At 35.8% G+C, this 26,830-nt stretch overlaps 1 protein-coding gene across 5 annotated transcripts in view; it reads right to left on the bottom strand.

Moving 5' to 3' along the window:
* The window catches only part of CTNNA2 (catenin alpha 2), a 1,548,366-nt gene that overhangs the window by 366,601 nt on the left and 1,154,935 nt on the right, over positions 1-26,830 (bottom strand). For all 5 annotated transcript variants that reach the window (XM_056824737.1, XM_001364449.4, XM_007477790.3 and 2 more), the window contains exon 8: positions 18,289-18,369. In XM_056824737.1, the coding sequence (XP_056680715.1) occupies positions 18,289-18,369 (81 nt within the window). The remainder of the gene's footprint in view (positions 1-18,288; positions 18,370-26,830) is intronic.

Raw genomic sequence — 26,830 nt, forward strand, 5'->3', positions numbered from 1 at the left:
GATCCTAATGCCCACACACAGTTCTATACACGAATGGACAAATATCAGTTTTCAAGACAACTTCTGAATAATTTTCCTAAAATAACAACCTTAATTTCTATTAGTTCTTTTGGAGGGGGAAGTATTGGGATGGGGTGTGGTATGATCTATATTTTAACAGGCATAAGGAGTTCATGTTTGGCACCTGCCTACACGGAATAAGAATGGTAACTCATCTGCAATTCACAATTTATTTTTGATCCCTTACCTTCCACTTTAGAATCAATACTATATATTAGAAGTAAGGCAAGAAAGCAATAAAGGCTAGGCAATAGGGGTTAAGTGACTTACCCAGATCACACAGCTAGGAATTGAGTGATTCTAGACTTGAACCCGAAACCACCCATCTCTAAATCTGGCTTTCAATCTACTGAACCATCTAGCTGCCTTCATCTGTAGTTGAGAATTTTATTTTATTCTTTTAAACCTTACCTTCTATCTTAGAATCAGCATTATGCTTTAGTTCCAAGGAAGAAAAAGTGGTAAGGGCCAGGCAATGGGGATTAAGTGACTTTCCCAGGGTCACACAGCTGGGAAGTGTCTGAGGCTAGATTTGAACCTAGGATCTCCCATATTAAGGCCTGGCTCTCAAACCACTGAGCCACCTAGCTGTCCCCTGTAATTGAGAATTTTAAAGAGATATCTGAGGTCCTAAATGGTGAAATAATTTATTCTCATGCTCACCCATATGGCTAGTAGATTTTCAGAGTAATTCATGAATATCAGTGTTTCTGACCTCAAGGCCAGCTCACTCATTATTCATTACTCTAAGCTACCTCTCTGTGCCTATAAATGCTCAAATTCAAACCAACAACAGTTAATAAGCACTTATTCTTCCAAAGTGTTTGAATGGAGCATATGGGGTATTCAGGGAAGACTAGAAACTCTGGTGTGAGGACATGGAGAATCCTTTTCAGGGCTCTTCATCCCCTTTTGGTGTCTACCTGCCACCCAGCTCTCACCTGTGGTTCCAAGAAGCTATTGCATACATATTGGCCATTCCCTGGTAAACCATCTCAGCAAGTTAATAGCAACTGGCAAGCTTCAAACCCATAATTAAGCACTTCTGACCCCAACAAATGGAGTGGTAGAGAACAATTTGTTGCATTGGCCATGAAGGTGGCTAAAGCAGGACTTTAGAACTTGGTTAGATGTCAAAGAAGTTAAGGTCATCCACCACATCCAGAGCCATCACTAGGGAGGGAGGGAGGGAGAAAAGGAGGGAGGGAGGGAGAGAAGAAGAAAGAAAGAAAGGAAAGAAAGAAAGAAAGAAAGAAAGAAAGAAAGAAAGAAAGAAAGAAAGAAAGAAAGAAAGAAAGAAAGAAAGAAAGAAAGAAAGAAAGAAAGAAAGAAAGAAAGAAAGAAAGAAAGAAAGAAAGAAAGAAAGAAAGAAAGAAAGAAAGAAAGAAAGAAAGAAAGAAAGAAAGAAAGAAAGAAAGAAAGAAAGAAGGAAGGAAGGAAGGAAGGAAGGAAGGAAGGAAGGAAGGAAGGAAGGAAGGAAGGAAGGAAGGAAGGAAGGAAGGAAGGAAGGAAGGAAAAGGAAGAAAGGAAGAAGGGAAGGAAGGGAAGGAAGGGAAGAAGGGAGGAAGTAAAAAGAAAAGAAAAGAAAAATATATGAGTTACTTTGGAGTTGGAAATTCTAGCTTCTGGGTGAAGGAGTGGGACTAGAAAGACTTTATGAATAAGGTGGTTAAGTTAGTTTTTAGAATCAGGGTACAAAACAGGATATGATGACATCTTGTTCCAGGCTGCTTGCAATTACCATTGAGTAGTGAGTCACTGGGAAAAATGGAGGGAGGGGGAATGAACAAGTGACAAAATGGTGAGTTCAGGACTCAAACACCCTTAAGAATAAGCTTTTTCTTTGCATCCCTCATATTGAACACAATTCCCACAATATAGTAGGTACTTAACGAATGCTCATTGATTGCATGATTGACTTATCTTGTCCAAATTCAAGATGTATATATAAATGTATATAAATATATATGTGTGTATGTATATATGTATACATGTATGTGTATAACAATATATGTGTGAGTAATATATAAATAGAGATGGACATGGACATGGAAATAGAATTAGAGACAGACAGAGATGGAGATGGAGATGCAGATCAAGAAGGAGAATGAGATGCAGATAGAGGTGGAAATGGAAATGGAAATGGAGATGAAGATAGATTGAAGGCCAAACAGGGGAAAGAGCTTATTCGAAGTTTTACCAGCTAGAAATAGCAGAGCTGAGAAGGCTACTTCAGGATATAAACCAGGACCTTATTGAGTTTTGATCATACAAGTATCTATACTCTCTTAAAGGAGAAAATGATTCTCCCTTGGTACAAGAAGCTAAGGGCCAGAAAGAGTAGGGTAAATGGATGATAATCATATCGATTAGTCAATGCACCTACTATGTGCTAGAGGAAATAAAGACAAAAGTGAAACAGGGGTACTGGGGGGGAACAACACACCAAATATAAGAGAGAAAAGAGTAGACTGATTACAAAAATGGTTGAGAAACACTTCTAATGCAGAGCTCAGATGAAAATTATAGATCTTTCTGAGTCCATAGAATAAATTACATGTGTTTAATCTGGGACCTTAGTGCACATCTGCTCCAGCTGTTTTACTGAACTGACTGGTCATTTCAGTCAAACCCTCCTAATCTACAAGCACCGCATTTCATTATATTCCTGCTTACCCCAAAACTCATACCCCCCTCCACAGTATATATAGTTCTGCATGTGAATGTGTATATGCATATGTGTGTGTTCTCTTATGACTGATTAATCATAAAAATCAATCAGCAAAAGTATACTGATGGTATTTCAATTTCTAGCACTATCCAACAAACAGATGTAGCAGATTTGAGAAAAAAAAAAAGATTTCCTGTCTGTGTGACCTTAGGCAAGGCACTGGGACTACAGAGTTGCTATGATTCTAGGCTTTGATACTAAAAGGGAACTTAGGAATTATCTTCTCTCTACTCTTCTCATTGTCCAGAAAGGTAATGATTGAGCCAATATGCTAATTCTAGCATGTTGCAGAGAGAACTAGAACCCAAACCCAGGTCACAGAATCAAAGGAGAGGAGGGGAACTAAGTGGTTCAAATTTAAGCAAACATGGAACAAGAATCCCATCATCAACACATCAATAAATTGTCATCTTCATTTTTCAATCAACTCCATTGTGAAGATGGAAAATTTGCCACACCTGAGTGACATTCCCAGCATCCTTTTAAGTTACATCCTCATTTTACATGAGGATGCTTGGGAAATAAATTTGGCTGAGATCCACATTGTGGGACTCTTTTCGGAGCTTGTGCTTTTGGTAAAGTGTTGCAGGTGTGAGAATCTGACTCTCTTTGCTCTGCTCACTTGACTGAAATAAACTTTTTCTTGTCCCTCTCTTTTGACTTATTATTAGAAATCCTATATATTTTTAAATGCTAGGAGTATTTATTCATTTTTACTCCTACATCATACATAAACACAGCATCTTATATTAAGCCTAAATCTACTTCTTTATTTTTTCTGCCCATTTCTTCTATTTTTTTTTATTCTTTCTGAGATGAAGCAGACTAAAACTGGTCTTTGAAGGCTTTCAGAAATAGTTAAAGGGAAGAAAAAGAAATAGTTAAAGGCAATGAGTACCATCCCATTCTCCCTCTGATTCTAAACACAGTCCTCTTTCCCCAAATCACACTGGCTCTTCTACTATACACCTTGTTGCTTCTCCCGTTTTTTTCCTTACCTGTCTTAATATTCCCAATGTCAAGTTTCAGGATAAATTTGACTTTCTGTTAGATTATTGCACTAACTTCTTAACCTATTCCAAGGTTTCCCAATCTTTAGTTTCTTCCTATGCCAATCAATTCTACAAACTGTTCTTGGTCATCAAATACACACTGACCTGTTTATGCCACCACTCCCTTGTTGCTTTTAATCATTATCCCTTTTGTCCACTGAAAAAACATTTCAAACTCTCTAGCTGCAAACTCCTCTTGTTTGCACACACTGGCCTGATCATGCTACTTCATTGCATAGTGACCTTTGCTCATTTCCCCTTTTGTCCAATAAATAAAGTTTCAAACTCTCTGGCTTGGGTTTTTCATCATATGGCTTTTGGGGGTAGGGCATTTCAGAAGGAACAGTGTTCCACTGAGGATCACAGGGGTTGGATTCAAAGCCTGGTCCAGCTCTACTACATACAATCACTGTATCTTTGGGGAAAGAACTTCACTTGGATCTCACTTTCTTTGTCTGTAAAATGACAGAGTTGAGCTAAATGATTTCTCAAATCTCTTCCTGCTCTAAAACCATGATTCTATCCCCATTTTTCCAGCCTTCCCTCCTTATTATAGTCGATGCTAGAGAAACTAGAGTACCTGCCACCTCCCTGTACTTAAGAACCTCTTCAACTTTTCTTACAACTTTATTATGACTAGAATACTTTCCCTTTATTCTTCTCCCTACTAATAACTAAGCCTTCTTTTCCAGAGGTAGTTCAATTGTCACTTTCACCCAGTAGGTCTTCTGCAGGAAATGATAACACATTCATCTATTTTCATCACACCTTATATCATCTGATGCACTTACTAAGTTGCAATGCATAGTATAATATTCATGTCCATTTCCACCCATCCAGTAAAGTCTTCTCAGTCACTAGTGCCTAGAGAAGACTGTAAACAAGTCACCTAATTGATAGTAGTTGAATGAATAACTAAACTTCCCATTGCTGAAAAACTCAAAAGACTGTTTAGTCCTCTCTTAGGGATATCAGAGAAAGGATTCCTCTATTAAATATGTTTGGACTAGATTAATGCAATGATCCAGGACAATGCTGAGGGACTGATTCAGAGGAAGAACTGTGGAAGTAGAAACACAGAAGAAAAACAATTGCTTGATCACATTGTTCTATGGGTATATGATTGGGGTTATAGACCCTAAATCATTGCCCTAATGCAAATATCAATAATATGGAAATAGATCTTGATCAATGATATATGTAAATCCCAGTGGAATTATGCATCAGCTATGGGAGAGGAATTGGGTGAGGGGAGGGAAAGAACATGTTTCTTGTAACCTTGGGAAAATACTCTAAATTAGTTAATTAAATTAAAAAAATTTAAGTAGGTATATCACAGCCATGGTCTTTCTTTTTTAATCCATACCTTCCATTTAGAATCAATGTCATGTATCAGTCAGTGCCAGGGCAGAAGAGTGGCAAGGGCTAGGCAATGGGGGTTAAGTGACTTGCACAGGATCACACAGATAGGAATTATCTGAGTCCAAATTTGAACCCATCTGCCTCTTAAGCCACTGAACCACCTACCTACTCTCAAGCACAGAATTTTTTCACAGTTTTTGTTGTGGTTATTGTTGTTTCATTTTTTTATCACTTGAGAATTCTTTCTATCTGAATGGGTGACACTAAAACTAAACTCCTACTGTCCACAAAGGCATAAACTAAGGAGGGCTACCATTTGGGATTCCATTAAGCACAAAATTATATAATGATGGCAATTTTCTGGGTCTAAACCCAAGTGACTAGTTTCCAAGGAAGAAATGATGGAAAATACAAGCAGAATGTTCCCTGGGAGTTGACATTATATTTCTATTCTCTTACCTTTGAGAAGAGCATATATTTTGGGCACATAGTACATAGATTAGGGCAGTTAGGTGGAACATCAGATAGTACCAGATCTGGAATTAGGAATTTTCATCTAACTGTATTCAAATTAAATTTCAGACATTAACTAGCTGTGTGACCCTGGGTAAGTCACTTCACCCTCTTCACCTCAGTTTCCTCATCTTTCAAATGAGAGCTAGAGAAAGAAATGGCAAACCCTTATAGGATCTTTGCCAGCCAAACTTCAAGTGAGGTCACAAAGATTCAGAAATGATTGAAGTGACTGAACAACAACAAAATTACATTATATATGTATATTTTTTCAATATGTCCCTCCTTAAAAAGTCAAGAAAAATAGTCAAATTAGGTCCCTATGCTGATATTTGAAGCCTTTAGTGAGGAAGGGAAGAAGTAATAGAAACTATCCTACTAGACATATCCCTTCTTTCTGCACATGGTCTTCTATAATTTGTCTACAGCACCAGTTGACCAATTTCTTTTCACCCCATATAATTACATGGATCATAGGGTCATTGACTTAGGGATGGAAAGGATCTTGGGAGGTTATCTACTCCAACCCTTCATTTCAGACACAGGGAACTAGAGGTTCAGAGATGTACGTGATTTACCCAAAGTAATAAATTACAGGAAATAAATGATAGAACCAGGATTCAAATTCAAGTCCTGTGTCTATGATTAGCACTCCTTCTAATGTACCAATTTCTCTTATAAGCACTTATCAAATGTCAGTTTAGGCAATGTCACACATGTGATAATTTTTTGCAACTGAAAGTTAATGGGAATTTGTGTGGTTTTTACCTGTTACTTTCACATATTTCAAGGATACAGGAAATAGAAAGAGGAAGGGGGACGAATTCTGATAATATGATCCCTCACATCTCTTTCAACTGAAATGTCCCATAATTTTATATTTCCTGAATCAATATTTTTTCAAAGAGATTTTCAACAAGTGAGCCTTCTTCTCTTGTCCTCTTCCTCAAGATGACAGAAGAGAGATACAGTTTTGCCCCTTCCACTTCACTATCTAATCAATATTAACTTCCAAAAAATACAAAAGATAATTTTATTCTTTTTTGAGTTTTTGTCAGAAGTGATTTCTTCATTTTTTCAGACTCAATTCTAGAAACATTGTATATAGTGGCAATCTAGTCTAAGAGCAAAACTCCCCACATATGCAGGGAATTTTCCATGCTTGGACCTGACATGAATACCTTTTCTGTGTTTAGTTTTTTTGAAATGTGATGCCGTATGTGCATCAGTAAACATTATGTGTAGAGTAAATTAAGCTAAGGCTTATAATTGGGCAGTAAGGAAATTACCACAAACCTGCAAGAGTAAATCAGTAGTATTAAAACACTCTCCATTTTCTCCAGAGCACTTTAGAGCACCATAAAAAGCCCATGTCGCAGTGATAAACATCGAGAAGAAATACATTTAGAGAGAAATGATAACAACAACAACAAAAAAAGCACAATTGAAATAAGCCTGTTAAGCTAGGGTCTAAAATACGCTATTGTGAAATTTAGAAGCTTGCCCCATCTCCATATATTTTGAGATGATCTAGCATTAAAACTTTCTTTGGATGACTTTCTTTCAAGTAAATTAAATGGTGGACCAGACAGGATGCCAATCAAAAAGGCTCTTCAGAGAATAAATATTGGCAAAGACAAAACTGACCAGCATATCCTAAATAATTTAAAGTATTTAATAAACAAGCTGATTGTTTAGTTTTAATCATATATTGATAATAATGTGAAAATGATAGTAATAATAATAATAATAATAATAATAAAGATGGAAGAAGGAGAGAAGAGGAGAAAGAATAACAACATAAACAAGAAAAAGAAAACAGATTCAAAATTTTAAGTTTTATAAACATCTCACTTGAATTTTGTTAAATTATGAACTACTTGAGGTCAAAGACCGTCTTTTGCTTCTTTTTGTATCCTCAGCACTTAACACATTGCCTGACACATAGTAAATGGTTATTGACTGACTGACTGAAAACTTCACAGCTACAAATACAGGAATGCAAATAAATATGTCTCTTGACACCATTCATCTTGGTAAAACCCAAACTCAGCAGCTGCTCTTGAATTCTTTAAAGTTTTCTACTAAACAGGCAGATTATCTGCAGAAGGGAAATTAAAAAGCCTCATCAGAGTCCCAACTCTTTGTTTCAACAAATTTCAATTTAACAGATAAGTATTGAGGCCCTACTTTGTGTCCAACACCATACTATATGCTAAGAATATAAAGACAAATACCAAAATACTATTCTGATCACTAAAGAAATGTCCATTCTTTAAGGGAACATAAAAATATATACAAATTATAAAAAACATCAAGTAAATGCAAAATAATATTAAATGGAAGAAAAACATCAAGTAAATGCAAAATAATATTAAATGGAAGAGCATGCTAATTATGGAGATAGATCAAGGAAGGTCCTTGTTAGGAAATACACCCAAGCTGAGTATAGAGGAAAGTGGAGGTAAAAAAGAATGCATTTCAGACATGGGAGACAACTTGTGCAAAAGTACAAAGATAAGAGACTGTGTCATATTCAGGGATTAACTAAAGGGAAACTGATGATGAATAATAGCCATAGCCTAGGGATAGGGGCTGGGACTCTGATTCCCTTGATATAGAGAACTAGGTAATGAAACTCCTTCTCCAAAACAGGTCATCAGCTTTTCTGTAATTTACAGTATTAGAAGTAATAGAGCAGCATTGGCAAACATTTTTGAGTTTGTGTGCCCAAACTGTAACTTCAAGTTGCCTGTGAGCTCCTTACCCCCATTACCCCAGAGAACAGAGGAAAGAAGTGCTCACTTTAGGTGGTGCTGGACAGAGAGGTGGGGCAGGTAAAAAATTTTTTCCTCTTGCACTGGGAAGAGGGAGAATGTAAAAGCTCCCCATGCCAGCCCACACTGATGTGCTTGCCAATACTTTGCTAACACTGTAATAGAGTGCTGGAAAATTAAGAGAATGTTCCAGATTCATATAGCCAGAATTTATCAGAACTCCAAGGACCACTCTAGTTATACTATATCATACTAAATTTTGGTAAGAACTTTAATCTGCTAGGAAACATAACGGGCTTGACTTTTTGAGAACACTACTCTAGATCTTCAGAACAACTTGTCTGCATTAGACTGAATCACAAAATCTCAGAATACTATGTCAGGAATTTTAGGAACCTTACAGATCATCTATTCCTACTTCTCCATCTTAGGTAAGGACATTAAGAATGAGATTGGGGAAATAACTTATCTAGGGTCATTTAGCTAAAAAGGGAAAGAGATGAGATCGAAGTTTTGTGTTGTAAAGGTTGGTATCTAGGTACAATAATGGTATTTAAAATGGTATGAGCAAAGAAGTAGCCCATGATCCCACATGTTCCATTGATCAATCCCACTGGTCTGATATGAGTCCTGAAAATGCCATAATTAGAGCTATTTCCTTGAATTAAGACATTGAAGGCAGATCTAATAAGATGTGAATCTTTAAGACTACAGTGATATTAAAATCACGTTTAAAGACCAATATATATTAATTTAAGGTCGCCAAGGAATTCACTTATGAAATTCCTTAAATGAAGCACTCAAGTCAGAATGGAGTTTTATGGTGGTTTAATTACAACGGGAGTAAGAAAGAAGGAGAGGGAGAGAAGGAAAGAAGGGGAAAAGGAAAAAGGTTAACTCAACCTTCTGGCAGAGCCAGAGGTAGTTTAGGCCCGAAGGCCAAGGTAGAGAAGAGAATCAGTCCCTTGACTCAGGTGACCAATCTGAAGGAAAGCTGCCTGCAGGCCTCCTCCTTGCTTGAGCTCCTAGAATGAACTGGCAAACTCCGGAGGCTGTTCTCTACCTCACTTCCTGCACCTCACACATGCCAATGGTGGCTCAAGCTTGGATTAGAACAGCCCAGGTGGGCAGTTAGTTATTTCTAAATTGCCATTGACTAGCACATGCCCGTATAGTGTGGGTGTGCACAATTTTTTTTGGTGCTAGACCAACCAAGATAGAGATTTAAAAATCACCCTACCAAATTTTAAGACATCATTACCATTAATAGTGCCACTTGTAATGATTAAGTAAAATGAGGGTTTTTATCACCAATATGATGAATAAAGAAAAGAACACAAAACATACATTTTGGGGGACATGCAATGAAATGAGATGAAGAGGTTCTCAATGCATGAATGGCTACTAGAATAGCATGTCATGCACAGTAAGAAGTAGCCTAGGGAATGAAAGTTTGTATTTCATTTATCTATCAGCAATCAAGAATCTGAAGTAGGTTGACTAAAAAGTGGTCCTATCAAAATGGAAACACATTGGGTATGGGCTTGGTGATAGTCCTGGGAATCTTTTGTACAATGAGAGATGTAGCTAATAGTTAGGAGGCTCATCAGGAAGGAACTGTTCATTTGTCTGTTTCATAGTATCAGTATAATACTTGAAGGTTTCTAAAACATCTTATATATGTTATCTCTTTTGATTCTAGTAACTTTTCTTTAAGGAGGGATTATTATTATCTCAGGGCAGCTAGGTGGTCAAGTGGAACAAGTGGACTCATCTTCTTGGGTACAAATCTAGCCCCAGACTCTCATTAGCTATGTGATCTAGGGAAGTCCCTTAAATGTGTTTGCCTCAATTTCCTCATCTGTAAAGTGAGCTGGAGAAGAAAATGGCAAGCCTCTCCAATGTCTCTTCTATGACAACCCCAAATGGGGACATGAAGAGTCACATGTCTAAAATGAACAAAAAAAAAAACTGAGACTGAGAAAGAATCAATAATTTCCTCAGGCTCAATAAACTTGTAAATATCTAAGACAAGGTTTGAATTCAGATCTTCCTGTCTCCCCATTCAGAACTCTACCTAACCCATTTCTTAGTTGCTTCTAAAATGCAAGAAGGGGAAATTCCTAACAATCATAACTAGCCAAACATGTGTCCCTTATATTAGTGGTCTTCAAGAAGTCACAGGATCACTTCTTGAGCTCATTGTAGAGCAGATATTTGTTTGGTAAGAGTTGGACATTTGGGGTAGCTTCTTTGATCCCTGCCAACTCAGAGATTCTGTCATATCACAATTAGATCAACTCTCTCATTTTATAATTGAGGAAAATAATGAATATATTGGGGGGAGGGGTGCCGTGATATATCACATTTTGGAAAAAATAAACTAAGATGGATCCTCAGTTTGTAATATAAGGATATGAAGAAGCTTTCATGTATAATAACCAGAACTAAGCAAAAGACTGACCAGCTGGAAAAAAATAAGTATTGCTAACTAATACATAGCAATGTGATTAACAATAAATAAAAATTAGTATTTTCCTAAAATATCTACTAATAGCTACCATTTACATTGTGCTTCAAGATTTGCAAAGAAATTTGCAAATAATTCCTCATTTCATTTGCATAGTATTTTACAGATAAGGAAACTGAGGGAGAGATTGTATTTGTCTAGAATCAGCTAGTTAAATGTCTGAGCCTGGATTTAAATCCAGATCTTAAATCCAGACAGAACTCTTTCCAGTACTAATAATTCAGATAATTATCTCTCTCCTCATCTCACAATGTTGTTGGGTCATGGCTCTTTTTGGTGAAACTAATAGAGTGAATATTCAAGATACAGTTTCAGTTGGACCAGATTTAACTATGAATAGAATACATACACTTCTCTGGTGGTGATCTTAAAACTTAATGCATGTGAAGGAAATTATTGAAGGGACTTTGATCACAAGCATAGAATATAAATTCTGAATCCCCCTGGTGTCAGCGATAAAGCCAGCAATTGAGATAGGGGACAATGAGGCAGGAGACAGGCCTAACATCCCCGTGGTGGTCCTCTGAGCACCCAGGCAAAGGAGGAATGGTGACATTTGACTCACAAGGCATAGCATGTGAGAGTCAGTGGGCAGAGAGAAAGCTAGATAAACTGAAACCAGGCCAAATTTCTGGTTCTTCTACTTCTGTGTTGGGGTGACTGAGGACTTCTGGTACCACTGAATTATAGAATGAGCTGACAGTCAATTAAATGGAAGCTATATATTAATCCTTTCTTTAAAAATGATCTATGTCTTTGCTCTTTTATCACACTCTCCTTTTTGATTAATAAAAATATAAAAATCTACAGCCAAATTCCATATTTTAATCTTAAGGATAATGTCTCTGTGTTCTCTTCTTCCAACCTCAGACCACTGAGAATGAGGTTTCATATACTGCTAAAGGCATAATTAAGAATCCATGAATCTTGCACAAGGGAAGGGAGAAGATGTAACCTATGACTTCAGAATATTGGAATGGAAGGGCCTAGAGATCAGAACTATTTGACATTCCAGTGGTAGAGCACTGATTAACCATGGTTTATCTGCACACAGAGAGGGAGTTGCCTATTCACCAGACATATAATGAAATCAAAGAAGGAGTTTGGGAATGAGAAGACAGGATACATTGACTGGTGGACTGACAAGGAAGTAGAGTCATTACACATACAAAATGTACACCAAAAAAAGGACCAAAGGGGAAGAGGTCTCTGAACCACTTTAAGAAAGAAGTGTGTCTCCTCTCTACTCTCTGAAGGTTAATATCCTCAACAATTCACTAGTGGCCCTGGCCTGATTTTAACTCTGCCCATCCCCTTGTGACTATGACCTCCTCTGTTCTTGACCCTACTTTCTGTTTATTGGCACATATGTGCCATGATATGTGGATCATAGCCTAGTAGTTTGACTTTGAACTGTATCCAACTATTATCAACTCTACCAACATAACTCTGTAGGAAGGACTCGAGTTCCATCCCCTAACATGCAATGGAAAGTAGGAATTGAATGTTTTTTTTCATATTATTTTAACTGACTTTCACAGAGTATTTCATGTGCTTATAAGGGAAAATAAAATTCAAGATATTAATTCTTAAACAAACCATTTGTTAGGATGAATTCTAAAAATAAATGGCCCCATCAGAGAAAGGTTTAAGGAAATTGATTTGAATATCTCTTCATTTAAATGCCTTGGAAGTCTTATAAAAAGTGTCTTGAGACAGACAATGAATAAACAGATTAGTACTTTTTCCCCAAAAGGGAACGTGGGAAGGAATAGGCCAGTATGAATTGACTAGGATGGAGATTTAGAAGCCCATATCATGTCATAAACAAGAACTATGGCTTCATTTCTGGGAAAGATATCATAGTTCCTCAGAGTCCAGCAAAAGCAACCCATTCAATCCTGTGTCCTATAGCAGAAAGGTTGCCCAAAATATCCATGAAAAAAAAGTTCTGCAGATTTATGTATCCTGCCATTTCCCAGATCTCTGAAATAGACAGAGCTAGCTTATGGAAGTACCACCTGCAGATTTCTAAATGTAATCTCCCTACATATCTGTCTACACTATTTTCTGGACATCTTAAATAAGAGTATGTTCTATCCCTTAAGATTCTAAGACGCTGAATGGAAGGATTGGGGCAGATGGGACAAAGGTAGGCATGTAGAAATGTTTCTGAATCCAGGCTTTCAAAAGAGTATCTACTCTTGACCTACTTGGTACGGTTTAGGAACTGTCCTACTTCAAGACAATGACTGAGCCTCATGGGCATCTAAAAGTTCTGTCCCATTACATGATTTCAACAACATAATTTAGCTATCATTACAAAAGCTATTATTGTCTAGGTTATTGGCTGTGATATTTACTGAGGTACTGATTAAATAGGATTTCATTACCAGAATGTTTTTGTTCTTTGATCATAGAGAGAGATGTGGGAATGGTCCACAGAGACCCTGAATCTAATGTCATCATTTTACATATGACCAAATTGAGACCAAGAGAAAATAACTAGACCAAGGTTACAGAACTAATGAATGAAGCAGAATTTGAACCCAGTTTTTTTTCACTTAAGTTTCAAGCCTCTTTCTACTTCATCTTATTGCTCTTGTTGGGCAAGAGCACAAGATACTAAAAAGACTTACTATTAAATTGTTAAATATTAGATTTCCATAGGAATATGCCAAAATCTTATATTTTCATGTTAATTAATAAGATTGAGAAACTTAGAATGCACAGCATATTGAATGCCAGACCAGAAGTCAGCAAGATGAGTCTCCTTGAATTTGAATCTGGCCTCCAACACTTACTAGCTATATGTCCCTGGGAAAGTCAGTTACTCCTGTTTGTCTCATTTTCCTCAACTGTAAAATGAGCTAGAGAAGGAAATGGCAAACAACTCCAGAATTCTTCCTAAGAAAATTACAAATGGAGTCACAAAGAGTCAGGACTGAAAAATGCCTGAACAACAATTAATAAGATTAACAAAAGTATTTCTGAAAAATGAATAACTGTTCAACCAATTTTGATTGAAACAAAAAGGAGATAACTCCTAAAATTGTATTAACAGGTAGGCCACTAGTGATGAAAATGAAGAAACAGCTGGAAAATACTAAATCGACTGGAAGAGATCCTTAGACCATGTGGACCTCTTAGTACTAAGGCAAGCACAAAGCCAGAATTTTTGTTTGTTTCCAAGATGGTTTAGTTCCATATTCACAGCAGTGACAATAACTCAGATACAGGGCATACTGTGCATGCAGTTCTAAGATTAGAAATAATAGTTACATTTGGCAGTTCATTATTTTCCTGCAAATCAGTTTTAAAATCCCAAATAAAATACTCCTCCGAGTATTTCAGCCTGCCATTGCTCACCACATTGGGTTTAATTAACTGCTCAGGAAATGTGCCATCAGTCCCGAATGACAATCTTTAATAGTTGTAATTTTCCCCTTAATACAGTAAAATAGCACCTCAATTAACCAGAACCCTGTAGGGAGTACAGAATCCCGTGTATCTCTTTTCTATTTCAGTAAAAACACTTGGTAGTGGAAATGTTAATCAAATAACTAGTCTGCTTTCCGTTCTCCCTGAATGCAATCTATTGATTATGATGAAGTATTTCTATGGTGAATGAAGAATCTTGTATGACCCCAGAAGGGTGATTTTGACCACCCCTGAGCATTTTCAAGGATTATATATAAAGAAGGTGCAGAATAGGTTAAAAGTCTTGTGCTTTAGGGTGTCTTTCTGAAATCCCCTCCTCCCTCTTTTTTAGAAAATCAAATCAATTCCCTGATTATGTGTTCTAGCTTATTTATGATACTTTCAGAACCATGGACAGGGAATGCAACGGGTTTAACCCTGTGGTGTAGGAAAGCTGTGTAACTACCACAGTTAAACTACTTCTGTGATGGAAATGTCTAGGGACAACATTTCACAAGGGGTATTTAAGAAAGGAGATTTTTTTTCTAGTAGCTGGCATATTTAAATAGGCTGGCTAGCTATTGTGATTTCGGGTGGCCTAGGATTTTTAGACTAAAAATAGACCCAAAAAGGCACTGGATGTTCTGAAGAAATTCCTTTAACCAACTCATCTCTCCATCTATGCCATATATAATAACTGGTAGGGAAGCAGTTAGTAAAGGATATTGTTCAGTTGAATCCCTTTCTTCAAGTGCCAGTTGTCTTATGAAAGTTCATAATACTTTAGGGTTTCATATTTCCAGGAAGGACTGAGTATATTATAAGAATGGATTTCAGAAATACCTCTGATTGCACTTAAGATCCTGTTATTGCTCTGATTAACTAATTTAAAAAATATATGAGATTCTTGGTTTAAAGGACTGCTTAGTTTTATCTTTGCACTCCTTATTGCAAACCATAGGTGCTACATAGAATTTTGTTAAATTGATTTGAGACCATTTTACCATCAAGAGGAGACTATAGGTAAGGGTAGGAAGAAATGATATAATCATTAATCAAGTACCTATTATGTACCAGACTATATGCTGAGAGCTTTATAAATATTATTTAATTTTATTCTCATAACAACTTTGGGAAGTAGACACTATTATATTTCCTAATTAATAACTGAAGAAAATGAAGCAGAAAAGGGTTAAGTTATCTGCCTAGGGTCACACAGTTAATAACAATATGAGAATGGTTTTGAACTTGTCTTCTTGATTCAGGTATAGCTCTCTATCCACTGAGCCATCTGGCTGCCTCAGCAGTTTTGTGGTAGCTCAGTAGTGATACTTATTGCTAGTGTCTATTTGCTTAAATCTTGAACATTTTTGTTGAGCCAAAATATGTTATATTTGAGTCTCTCTTCTTAACTCTTTTACATTTCATGTATCTCTTTGGCATTTCTAGTGAAACTTTTGAACAACCTCTTTTCAGAATGCTGTGTTTAAATGACTGAATAAAATGGCAAATTTTGATTAGAGGTTTGCAAAAGTAAAGATGTCATTTTATCTCATTAAAGTTCACATACTCACTGAAATCTCTCCAAAGACCCTTAGGACTCCAAGACAAGATTTCTTGGTATAGGAATTAGGCTTCTTCTCTTCAGTCACAGAGAGAAGAACTGGGAGTGATAGAGGACAAGTTGCAAAAAGGCAAAGTCAATCTTGGTGTCAGGAAAACCTTCTTGGAATTAGAGCTATTCAAAAGTGGACTGGATTCTCCCTTAGGGGAGACCTTCAAGTATAGGCTACAGGACTGACTTTTAGAAGGAATTCCCTTGGAAATATAGGCTTGATTTTTTGGCCCCTAAAATATATACAACTGTGATATTATGATTCCAAGTATACCTGAAGTCAGGAAAATCAGAATAGCTTCATTTCTCATTAGGATTGGGAGTAGCTGACCTGGACTATAAATGAGGACAACTTGTGTCAATGGAGATAGAGAGGGTAGACAACAGAAAGAATGGGTAAGAAGAACATAAGAGGGATGAAAATTGTCTCAGCTAATGATACTGTAGCATCTCCATGGCTGAAAGGGTAAGGTGTTCAGTATAAAGAAGTGTATATCTTTCAACTCCAGTTCTAGGAACTGGGACAACATTTAGACACTCTTGGACCATTAAATGAAGAATCAAGTTTGTTCTTCTATTATCTCAGTCTTACTTCTATCTGTTATGTGTGGGGATATAAGTATTAATCTAATGTATGGTTTTATTTGAAGGATACTGGGAACTCTCCTTTACTTCCAGTAATTCCCCTAGCATGAATGTGATTAAAGTCTGAAATTTATAGAACCTTAGCATGGGAAGTTAAATAATATTTAGTTCAATCCACCCTTTTACAGTCAGCAATAATATCCTATGTAGAATTTTGAATTTGGAGTTGAGTTTAATTAAACTAGCTTATTCCTAGGTATGATGGTTACTATATGACATCAGAAGTTCAGAATCTTTTTCAGAAAGGTTTTAACACCTTAAATAAGTGAGTAATAACACTTTCAGAGGCATGTTACAAAGAAACTATTTTATTAGCTAGGTAATTATTAGTTAATGCTATTAAATCTCACAGGCAGTTTTCTGTAATGGATAGAAAAGTAGATTTAGAATCAAGAAGACTGGAGTTCAAACTCTGCCCCAGATACCTACTCTGACAAATAACTTCACCTTTCTCAGTCAAGGTTTCTTCATCTGTAAAAAGGGAGATGGTAATAATAGAATCTCCTTCAAAGAATTGTTTTGAGAATCAAAACAGATATTACATTTAAAGTATTTTGAAAATCCTAAATCTTTATATATTATGTTTTAAAAAAAAAACAAGCAAACAAAAGCTAAGAAAAATAATATAACTTCTCTAAGGATGCATAGCTTATTAGCATCAGGCCAGATTCCAGACCCCCATATATGACTCCCAGAAAAAGTCATTTCCCATTATATTGGAGATTCATTCCTTTAAAATAATATGTGGTAAACCAGCTAAAAATGCAAATATCCTACGGCAGCAAACATTAAATTATTTTCAGTGAATATAATTTTAATAGGAACTTGGTCATTAGACACCTTTTAAGCAGGACTGTAACTAAGTGCTAATTCTGATCAAGCAATATGCCATAGTGGGATAAGATCTAGCCAGCAATTTGGAAAATTTGACTTCAATTCTCAATGACATATACTGTCACTATGACTCTAGGTATCACACTTAACCTCCTAGGGCATAAGGAAACTTTCTAAAGTAATAGGTTGCTAAGCATTTGCCAGTTAATATTATTGGGGGGGGGAAGGATTTCCTCAAAGTAATTCCCTAAACTAATAAAGTCATGTCTTTCCTTCATCTCCCACCATCCATACCTCCCCAAGAAAGATAAGAAATTATATCACTGTCACTATTTTCTCTGTTGCATCTTTTGAAATATTGGATGATCTTGGGAAATCAGGCAAGCACTGGTGTGCAGAAAGTTAAATAATTCTTGAAAGGGGGAGGAAGACATTGTTAGCAAAACTTTTGTTAATTGTGGTATAAAAATAAATAAAAGTAAATAAATCAGTAAAGGTCAGGCTCAGTGACAATCCCTCCTCCTCAGAGACAAATTCTCTAGAGTCCCCAAAAGCAAGGATGATCACAGTGCCTTTTTTCCTCCCAACTGGGAGTGTAGTTATGTATAAGCATCTAGGGATGTCATTCTATTAATGTGCAGTCAGTACTGGGAATAGCCCAATGCCTTGTTACCATTATTGGCTGCCCCAGAGAAGGACAATCCCAGAATCAGCAGGATTTGCCATGCACTTGAGGGAACAAACAGTACCTGTCTCCTTAGATCTCTCGTTTTCTTGGTCATCTTATCAATAGCAATGTTTAGAGGATCTCCTTTTTCTTTCCTTCCAGTCTATTAAGAAAACAGAAATAATTTTCAGTTTAGAAACAAAATGGCAAAGCAGTTAAGGAGTAAGAAATATGGGAGGGGACAGGAAATTGAGTAACAGTATCTAATGAATATCACAGATTATTTTCTATATATGGTCATAGGATCATAGGTAGAAGGACAAAAATAATCTCACCCAACCCAGACCTATCTTCCAAATTTTTCATCCACTCAGCTACCAAAATGATTTTCCTAAAACACAGATATTTCCATGTCATACACTCCCCTCCCCAAATACACAGTGAGCACCTGTGGCTTCCTATTTACCTTCAAGATCAAACAAAAACTCCTTTCTTTGCCATTTAAAGATCTTTATAATCTTATCTATTCTACCAATTCAGTCTTTTTACACCTTACTCTATCAGGCACTATACATTCAAGCAATGTTGACCTTTTTGAAATCCTTCAAACAGAACCCTACTTTCTTAGAATTCTCAACCCTCTTAATTCAGTTGACTTCCTTCAAGCCCCCAAACAAATCCCATCTACTCAGAGAGACCTTCTCTGGGACCTCTGGATGCTAATGCTTCACTGTTTAATGACTTCCACCTTCTTTATGAATATCTTGTTCTCTCCCCATTTGTTTCCATGTTGCCTCCCCCATTCAAATGTAAATTGGTGAAAGCAGAAATTGTCTTTTCTTTTTTACTTCTTTTATATCCCCAGAAGTTACCACAACACCTGACAAATATAAAGTGCTTAATAAATATTTGCTGAATTAATATGACTTGACTTGACCCACCCCATACGCTCCCAACATACAGATGAAAAGTATTCAGTCTCTCCTCTAGGTGGTTCCAAACACACTTGGTCTTGGTACTCAGCAGCCCTGAGTTTTTCAGTCTTCCTTAGGTTGTCAGAATAATATCATGATGCTGCCAATACTAAAACCAGAGGAGCTTTCCACTCCCAACAGTGAGATTTCAGGGCTCTTTTTCCAGGAAGAAAGAGCAACAGTGAGCATGAGATTACTAAGACAAATCAAACTCAGATCAAAAACTGATTTCAGGTGACTCACCAGAGAGTTCAGAGGTTTTTGACTGATACATCACACCCCCATATTGCAGGACTCATTCAGAAATTGAATGAGATGTTTCTCTATAAAATGAATATTAAAAACTTCTAATCTCCATCCTGCCAGGCACTGGGTATGTTAAACATGATAATAAGCTGCAAATAGCTTGAGGACAGAAGGGCAATGTTCCTTACATCTGCAACAGGCAATAGGTACAGTGGGGGAAAAATCCCTCTCCTACTTTACACATTTTGCCATTGGGAGATCTGTAAAATTGATTCCCATTTTGGGGGAAAAGTATGTGTTGGGTAGATGGGAGGGGAGAAAGGGAGGCATGAGGCAGAAAAGCTAACAATTCTCTATCAGTTTAAAAAAGAAACAAAACGATTTTTGTTTTAATTTTCCAGAGGGGAAAAAAAAAGCTTTAAGAAACTTCACCAGTGACATGATCTTTCTGTTAAAAGAAAATTGTTTTTTAAAGCTTTATCAATCTCTCTGTATATCTAAACTGCTGTTTGACAGTCATTTATCAGAAACTGCAATGATTTATCCATAACCAACCAGGGTGGCTGTCCAATTCCTACCTCTAACTCCTTCTTCATTTTATGTATTATACCTGCAAGGAGTGAAGTCAGTTTCCATATTATCAATTGTGCTTAATGGCATAATATGTTTCTGAAGAGTTACATTTAAAATTCATTCACGACAGGGTTCTAAATGTTCTCTTTTCAGTAATGGCATCTCAGATACATGAGGCTTCTTTATCAGATCTCAGGAGCCAGATTTGAAACTGCCATCCTTCTGGGACTCGAATTAGCAGGTTGTTGGTTGTTTTGTTTTATTTTTTTTCTTAAGTCAGAACAAATGCTTAACTCATAATCTCTTTGCAAGTCAAAGCTGGTATGTGGTAGGGGGAATCTGTTTGATATTTCAAGACCCTGTGAACCCCAGTTATCTTTTTTCCCATCGACATCCAGCAGATCTTTACTGCATTTTCCCTTAAATATGTGTTATTAATGCTTTTGTTTTCCACACTGAAGTCATTTCCAGATAAACTCCCCACTAAAATGAGTCTTCCCTTGCTGCAAGGGATAACAGTTAACCAAAAAAATGAATAGGATGATCCCAAATGACAGTGTGCACACTCTTATTCCATACCCATAGTCCCCCACTTCTCTACTGAAGGGGGGAGCTGTTTTTTTATATATTTTCTTTTTATGTATAAATTCATTTTATTATATTACTTAGTAACCAACACCATTACCAAAAACAACAATAAAAACATGTAACTAAATAAATGCATAAAAAGATTATGAGCTGACTCAAAACTCCACATTGTTTATCATTTGTTTCAAAACATGCAGATCATGTATGTGTTCTAAAATAAATATCCTTTGCTTTTGAGATCCCTTTGAATTTGTTTCATTTGGATATTTTCTCTCTTGATGTTGTGGCTTTTATTTTTTAATGTAATCATGATATATATTATTCTTATTTTATTTTCTCATCTTTTCCTACCATTACATATTTCCCTTATTTTCTTTATATTTTCAATATTTGTCATTTTAATAACAAAATACAAACTATTACATTCAAATATCACAATCTACTCCATCATTTCTCCCATTCATTGAATTTATGTTTTTTCAAATTATTTTGACATTACAAACAAAACTTCTTGTGAATATTTTCATACATACACAGCTTTTTACCCTCTCAATAATGCCCTTAGGACTAACCCTAGTAATGGGATCTCTAAGTCAATAAGCATGGAGAGTTCTTAATGTATATTTTCAACTTTTTTTCTAAAAAAAAAACTACCAGTTGCTTTATTGATGTAATATTAAGCTTCTTTCTCCATGTTGCTATCAGCATTTAATTTGATCACTTTAGCCCATGTGGATCTCAGTTAACATATATTACCTGGACCACATTTTTCTAGATTTGTCCTTAGGCAGCAGAGACAATCTGTTACCAGGACCATACTATTTCCAAAATAAGTCTTTCCAACTTGATCATACCCAGTGGAACTGTTGTTTCAGAGCCGTAATCCCTCAGGGATGCAGGATTACCCCCACTGATGAATGTTAAAGTAAGACTTTTGCAGAATATTTATGCTATATCAATGTTGTCATACCTGAAACTATGTTTGGATTATAGGTGTGCTCAGGCTTAGATCTACTAATAACCTCAGAGAGTTATGTGTGGTCTCTCCAATTACCCATCTTATCTAAGGTTCTAGTCATCTGATATCTTCCCATAGCAGAATCAAACAATTTGCCTTTTAGTATTCCACACAATCTTTACCAGTCTATGTTTCTTATATATCAAATTTTCTGCTGAAATCTGGAATTTAGTCTTAATAATAGTTGAAACTCTCTTAGTTTGAAAATATTCCCTTTTTTCTTTTATAATCATGCTCATTTTTGCTCAATATTATCCTTAGTTGTAAGCCTAGTTCTTTTTCTCTGTGAAATACTGTGTTCCATGCCTTGTGTTCTTTTAATGTTCTGGCTGCTATCTTATGTCATCCTGATTGTAGCTGCACAGTATATATTTCCCCTCACCCCCTTGCTTTTTTCCCCTCCTTTACCTGGTTGCTACAGAACTTAACAATGATGTTCCTCTGCATTTTCATCTTTGGGTCTCTTTGGAATAGTGATCAGTTGATTCTTTCAATATCTTTTTTACCCTCTTACCTAAAATTTCTGGGCAGTTTTCTTGCTGATTTCTTAAAGTGTGGTGTCAAAATTATTTTATTTTAAATAAATTTCTGAGAATTCAACTATTTTTATATTTTCTCTTGACCTATTTTCCAGATGTTATTTTTGTTTTTCATATTTTCTTTTATCATTCCATTCTTTATATTTTGCTTTATTATATCATTGTCCTAGAAATCGTTTCCTCTTACCTAGTTTTAATTCTTACTACATTATTTTCATCTGTAAGTTTCTGGATCTCTTTTTTTCCATTTGGGTGATCTTTCATATTTTTCTAGATATTCTAGCTTTGCTCTTATTTTTTATACATTTTTTCTCCACATGTCTCATTTTTTTTATGTTTGTCTATTTTACCTCTTCCAGATGTTCTTTTTGACTTTGTAGCCATTCATTAATTGTATTTATTTTCTGTTTTTGAAGTAGGTGTTAATTCACTGTACTTTGAGTGTGACCCAAGGTCTTCTCTGTCCCCATAAGTTTTTCTCTCTTTGTTTGACAATTTTTATTAATTTATTTAAATTTTGGCAGCCAGACCAAGAGACTTAATTATTGGCTTTTTTCTGGAGTCCTATTGTTCCTATTTGTGTTGATACATTTTATCTCAGGTTTCATGATTTTTTGTGTTCATATTTGCTTTTTTTCCTGGGTCCTATTTAGTTACTACAATTTTTATAGTCCAGAGTCTGATGTCCTCCCTGACCCCTCTCTGGAGATGCTTTGTGGATTTCCTCTGTTTGTTTTGTTCCTGATCCCCAAAGCCCATTATAGCAGTGACTGAGGGCAAGGAAGTTTGAAACCTTTTCCCCTACTTATCCATAAATGTTCAGTTTCACTCTGAAATCCTATCTGTCTTTGCAGCTTTTAGGTATTAATTTTATGGAATTATTTTTGGTTGTTTGTGAGGTGTTTTAGGAGTGCAAGAAAACTTCACTCTACTTCACTCTATTCTCATATTGCATTTTCTTTACTTGTTTTCTTTAGTGCAGATTGGTAATTATAACTGTTCAATGTTCATGTTTTAGACTTTTATTAATCTCTTCATATTTTATTAATTAATATGTTAGATATTTTGAGTACTTCTCTTTGGATTTCATTTCTCCCTATATAAGTTAAAACAATCCTTAGGTATTCCCCTAAATTCTTTGTATTCATCACTTTTCACAAATAATATCACTATTATTTTATTCTTTCTGCATATCCCCAGTATTCTGAACAGTGGTTGTCACACAGTAGATGTTTAATGAATATCTATCTATTCACCTGATAATGACTAATGCCATTGTTTCATCTACATAGAGTAAGAAGGGTATCAGAAGGAGAATTAAAGCACCTGAGATAGCATAATACAAAGAAAAAAAGCACTCTCCCTAGAATCAGGGTGCCAAATTCAGATCTTATTTCTGCTGGTTAATACAATTATAAACTTGATCAATTCACTTAACCTTCATAGGCATCAGTTTCCTCTTCTGTGAAATGGTCCTTGGGTTCCCCACCAACTTTACATCTTTGATCTTCTGTTCCTTCCACATGACTTTAAATCTGGGATCTTCAGATTACTGTACCCACAATGATAGGTAAGTCATTTAACTTCTGTCAATCTCAGTTAATTTCTCTAGAAAATGGGAAAGTTGGACTAGATCTCACAGAAGGTTCTTTCTAATTCCAATTCCAATTATTCCTCTATTCCATTCGTCTACCATCTTATTTTCTACTATGCTCTAATTAATGAACAATTCCTGTGTTTTCAGTTTTATTTGACTACCAAGGTTGCTACAACAAAGACTGCTCTGAAAATTTTAGGACCTGATTCCATATGAATATTCCATCTTTAGAGACGGCCTATTCCCAAAGAAAGTCTGATTTTTAAAAAAATTTCTGTATTCAAGTTGGCAAATTCAACAATTCAGAGATCATTGATTTCCACTTAGGCCTTTGGCTATAATTGGTGTACCATTGGATAGGCATCCCAGATCATGTGGGATATACAGGAATGGGATGTTCTCATAACTGGGTAGTTTTCCCTGATTCAAAGTCTTTAGGCACAGACCAAAAAACACTTTTGGATAAGAGAAGTATTTTTGCAAGTAAGTTTGTTCTGATTATCTTTGAGGTCCCTTCCAACTTTTATCTTAAAGATTTTGTGAATTTGCTATGGGATTTTTTGGTTATATATATATATATATATATATATACACATATATATACAAACATATACATATATGTTTATATATGTATAATTTAACATCATAATTTTTTACCTAAGTTTACCTCCAGTGCCTAAATGTAATATGGACTCTTCCCTGACTTCTTGAGGGCTATATCCTCAGACTGTGAACCAAACAAGTTGCAAGTACAAGGATGAGCTTGAAGAAATGCAATTCCTTTTAATTTAACTTATATTAATTCATCATCTGCTGATAAAAACCAGACATCATGGTAGTTCACTGAGGGAGATATGTTAAAAAAATGAAACAATTATGACCCACTATGAGCTTACATTCTACTTGAAGAAATTAAAAAGGGAGCCTTCCATACCATATTGAGACATTGGAGGAAAATTTCAGTGGAAAATCATTATGCTAAATTATATATGTATATTACATATATTATAGTTAATCAAATATAATATGTGTATATGTATTTATATATTAAACCAAAAACAGATCCAGTAGGAAATACCCAAAATTTCAGAACAATAGAGACTATAAATACAAACAATTAGTGAAAAGCACACTAGCAGGTAGAGGGGATCAGAAAAAAAAACATGAATAAAATGTTGCCTGAGATTTTTTAACCCTTATCTTCTCTTTTATAATTGATTATTCTATTAACATTAATTATCTATTAATTATATTAACAAAATCTATTAATAATTAATTAATATTAATATTAATGATCCGTTCCATGGCAGAAAAGGCAAGAGACAGGCAAGTGGAGTTAAGTGACTTGCTCGGGGTCACACAACTATGAAATGAATGAGGTTCAATTTGTATCCAGGACCTGCCACCTCCAGATCTTGTTCTCTATCCACTAAGCCATTTAGCTGCCCCCAGTGCTTCATTTGGAGGTAAAGAGAGAGAGCATTCCAAACATGGGCAGTGGTCCATTGGAAGGGACAAAGGCTAATTTGGTTGGATCTCAGGGTATAGGAAGAGGAATAGTGTCCAATGAGGTTAAATAGGAAAAACCAAGATTTTTTAGGCCTTTAACAAAATCATAATGAAGTAGAGAGAGTGTATGACTTGAGTCAGGAAGATCAATCTAGCTTCTGACATATACTGACTAGGATATACTGGGCAAGTCACTTAATCTCTCTCTGCCCTAGGCAACTGTAGGTTAAGTTGCAGAGAAGGTATTGATCCACTTTATTAGAAAACATCAATGGAATAACAGGCCCTGCTTCAAAAATTAAAAAATAAAAAAGGAAATTGGTACTATGTTAAAAAATGGAAAAGAAAAAAATTGAATCTCTGCTTTCAAAGAATTTATATTCTAGGGGGAGAAACATATGCATATAAAGTAAGCATGCAGCATACATATATATTCTGTATGAGAAAGAATGATGAGTTTTTTTTAACTTTCTTTTCATATCTTCAGATCTTTGCACAGTGCCTAGCACTTAAATATCTATTGTTCCACATGTTAAATCTATAATGGATTGCTTACTATCTCAGGGAGGGAAAAAAGAGAATTTGTTACCAAAAAGAAAAAAAGTTGGTTTTACATATATTTGGAAAAAAATAAAATATCATTTAAAATAAATATTTATTGACTGATTACTATAAAGTAATATCACAATTTAAATGAAAATAAACTGAGGCACAAAGTTCTGAGGACAATTGATTTATTAATAAAAAGTGAATTTTCCAATAAATAGGATCTCAGAAGTCTTATCAACATGTCCCTGAGGTTGCTCTTAGAGATTATTTTTATAGGAAAAAAGGAGTATCCACAGTGAAAGGTCCCAACATAAATGGGGAAAGCAATGACTGGAGGTTGGGCTGGTAACTACCCTGTCTTTCCATCTCCCTGCTGATTGATTGTGTCCACCTACAAGGTTAGTTAGTGGTACATGGATAACAAACCAAACTTCCTCAAAGGACAGAGATAACAGATTAAACTCCCTTGAAGGATATCTAAAGGGACGGAGATAACAGATTTCCTTGACAGGAGAATAGATCAATGATTTCACAGAAAAACTGAATTTCTTAACTTAACTTGGAGGCAATAAGACATGACTTGTGCAGTAACAAAAATGTCAGTGGTGATACAGAATGAAATCAATTATGAAGCAGAACCAATTTGATTTTTTCAGTAATTTGGGTTCATAAGTAATAACTATTGGATGGAGAAGAGGTGACAAAGAGGAATCCCTAAAGCTGAACCTTAATGGTAGCCAGGGAATGGAAGAGATCAAGATGAGGAGGAAGAACATTCCCGATGAAGAGGGGAACATGCCAGTACAGGGGTAAAGAGGCAAGAGGCAAAATATCCAGTGTGGATAAAGGCAAGTAAGAATTTTTTTTTTTTTAAGTTTTAATATTATTTTATTTGGTCGTTTTCATACATTATTCACTGGAAACAAAGATCGTTTTCTTTTCCTCCCCTCCCCCACCCCCACCCCCCCCCCCCCCCCCCGCCTTTCCCTCTCCCATAGCCGACGCATGATTCCACTGGTTATCACATGTGT

The sequence above is a fragment of the Monodelphis domestica genome, chromosome 1 (genome assembly GCF_027887165.1).
Source record: "Monodelphis domestica isolate mMonDom1 chromosome 1, mMonDom1.pri, whole genome shotgun sequence".
Classification (NCBI taxonomy): Eukaryota; Metazoa; Chordata; class Mammalia; order Didelphimorphia; family Didelphidae; genus Monodelphis; species Monodelphis domestica.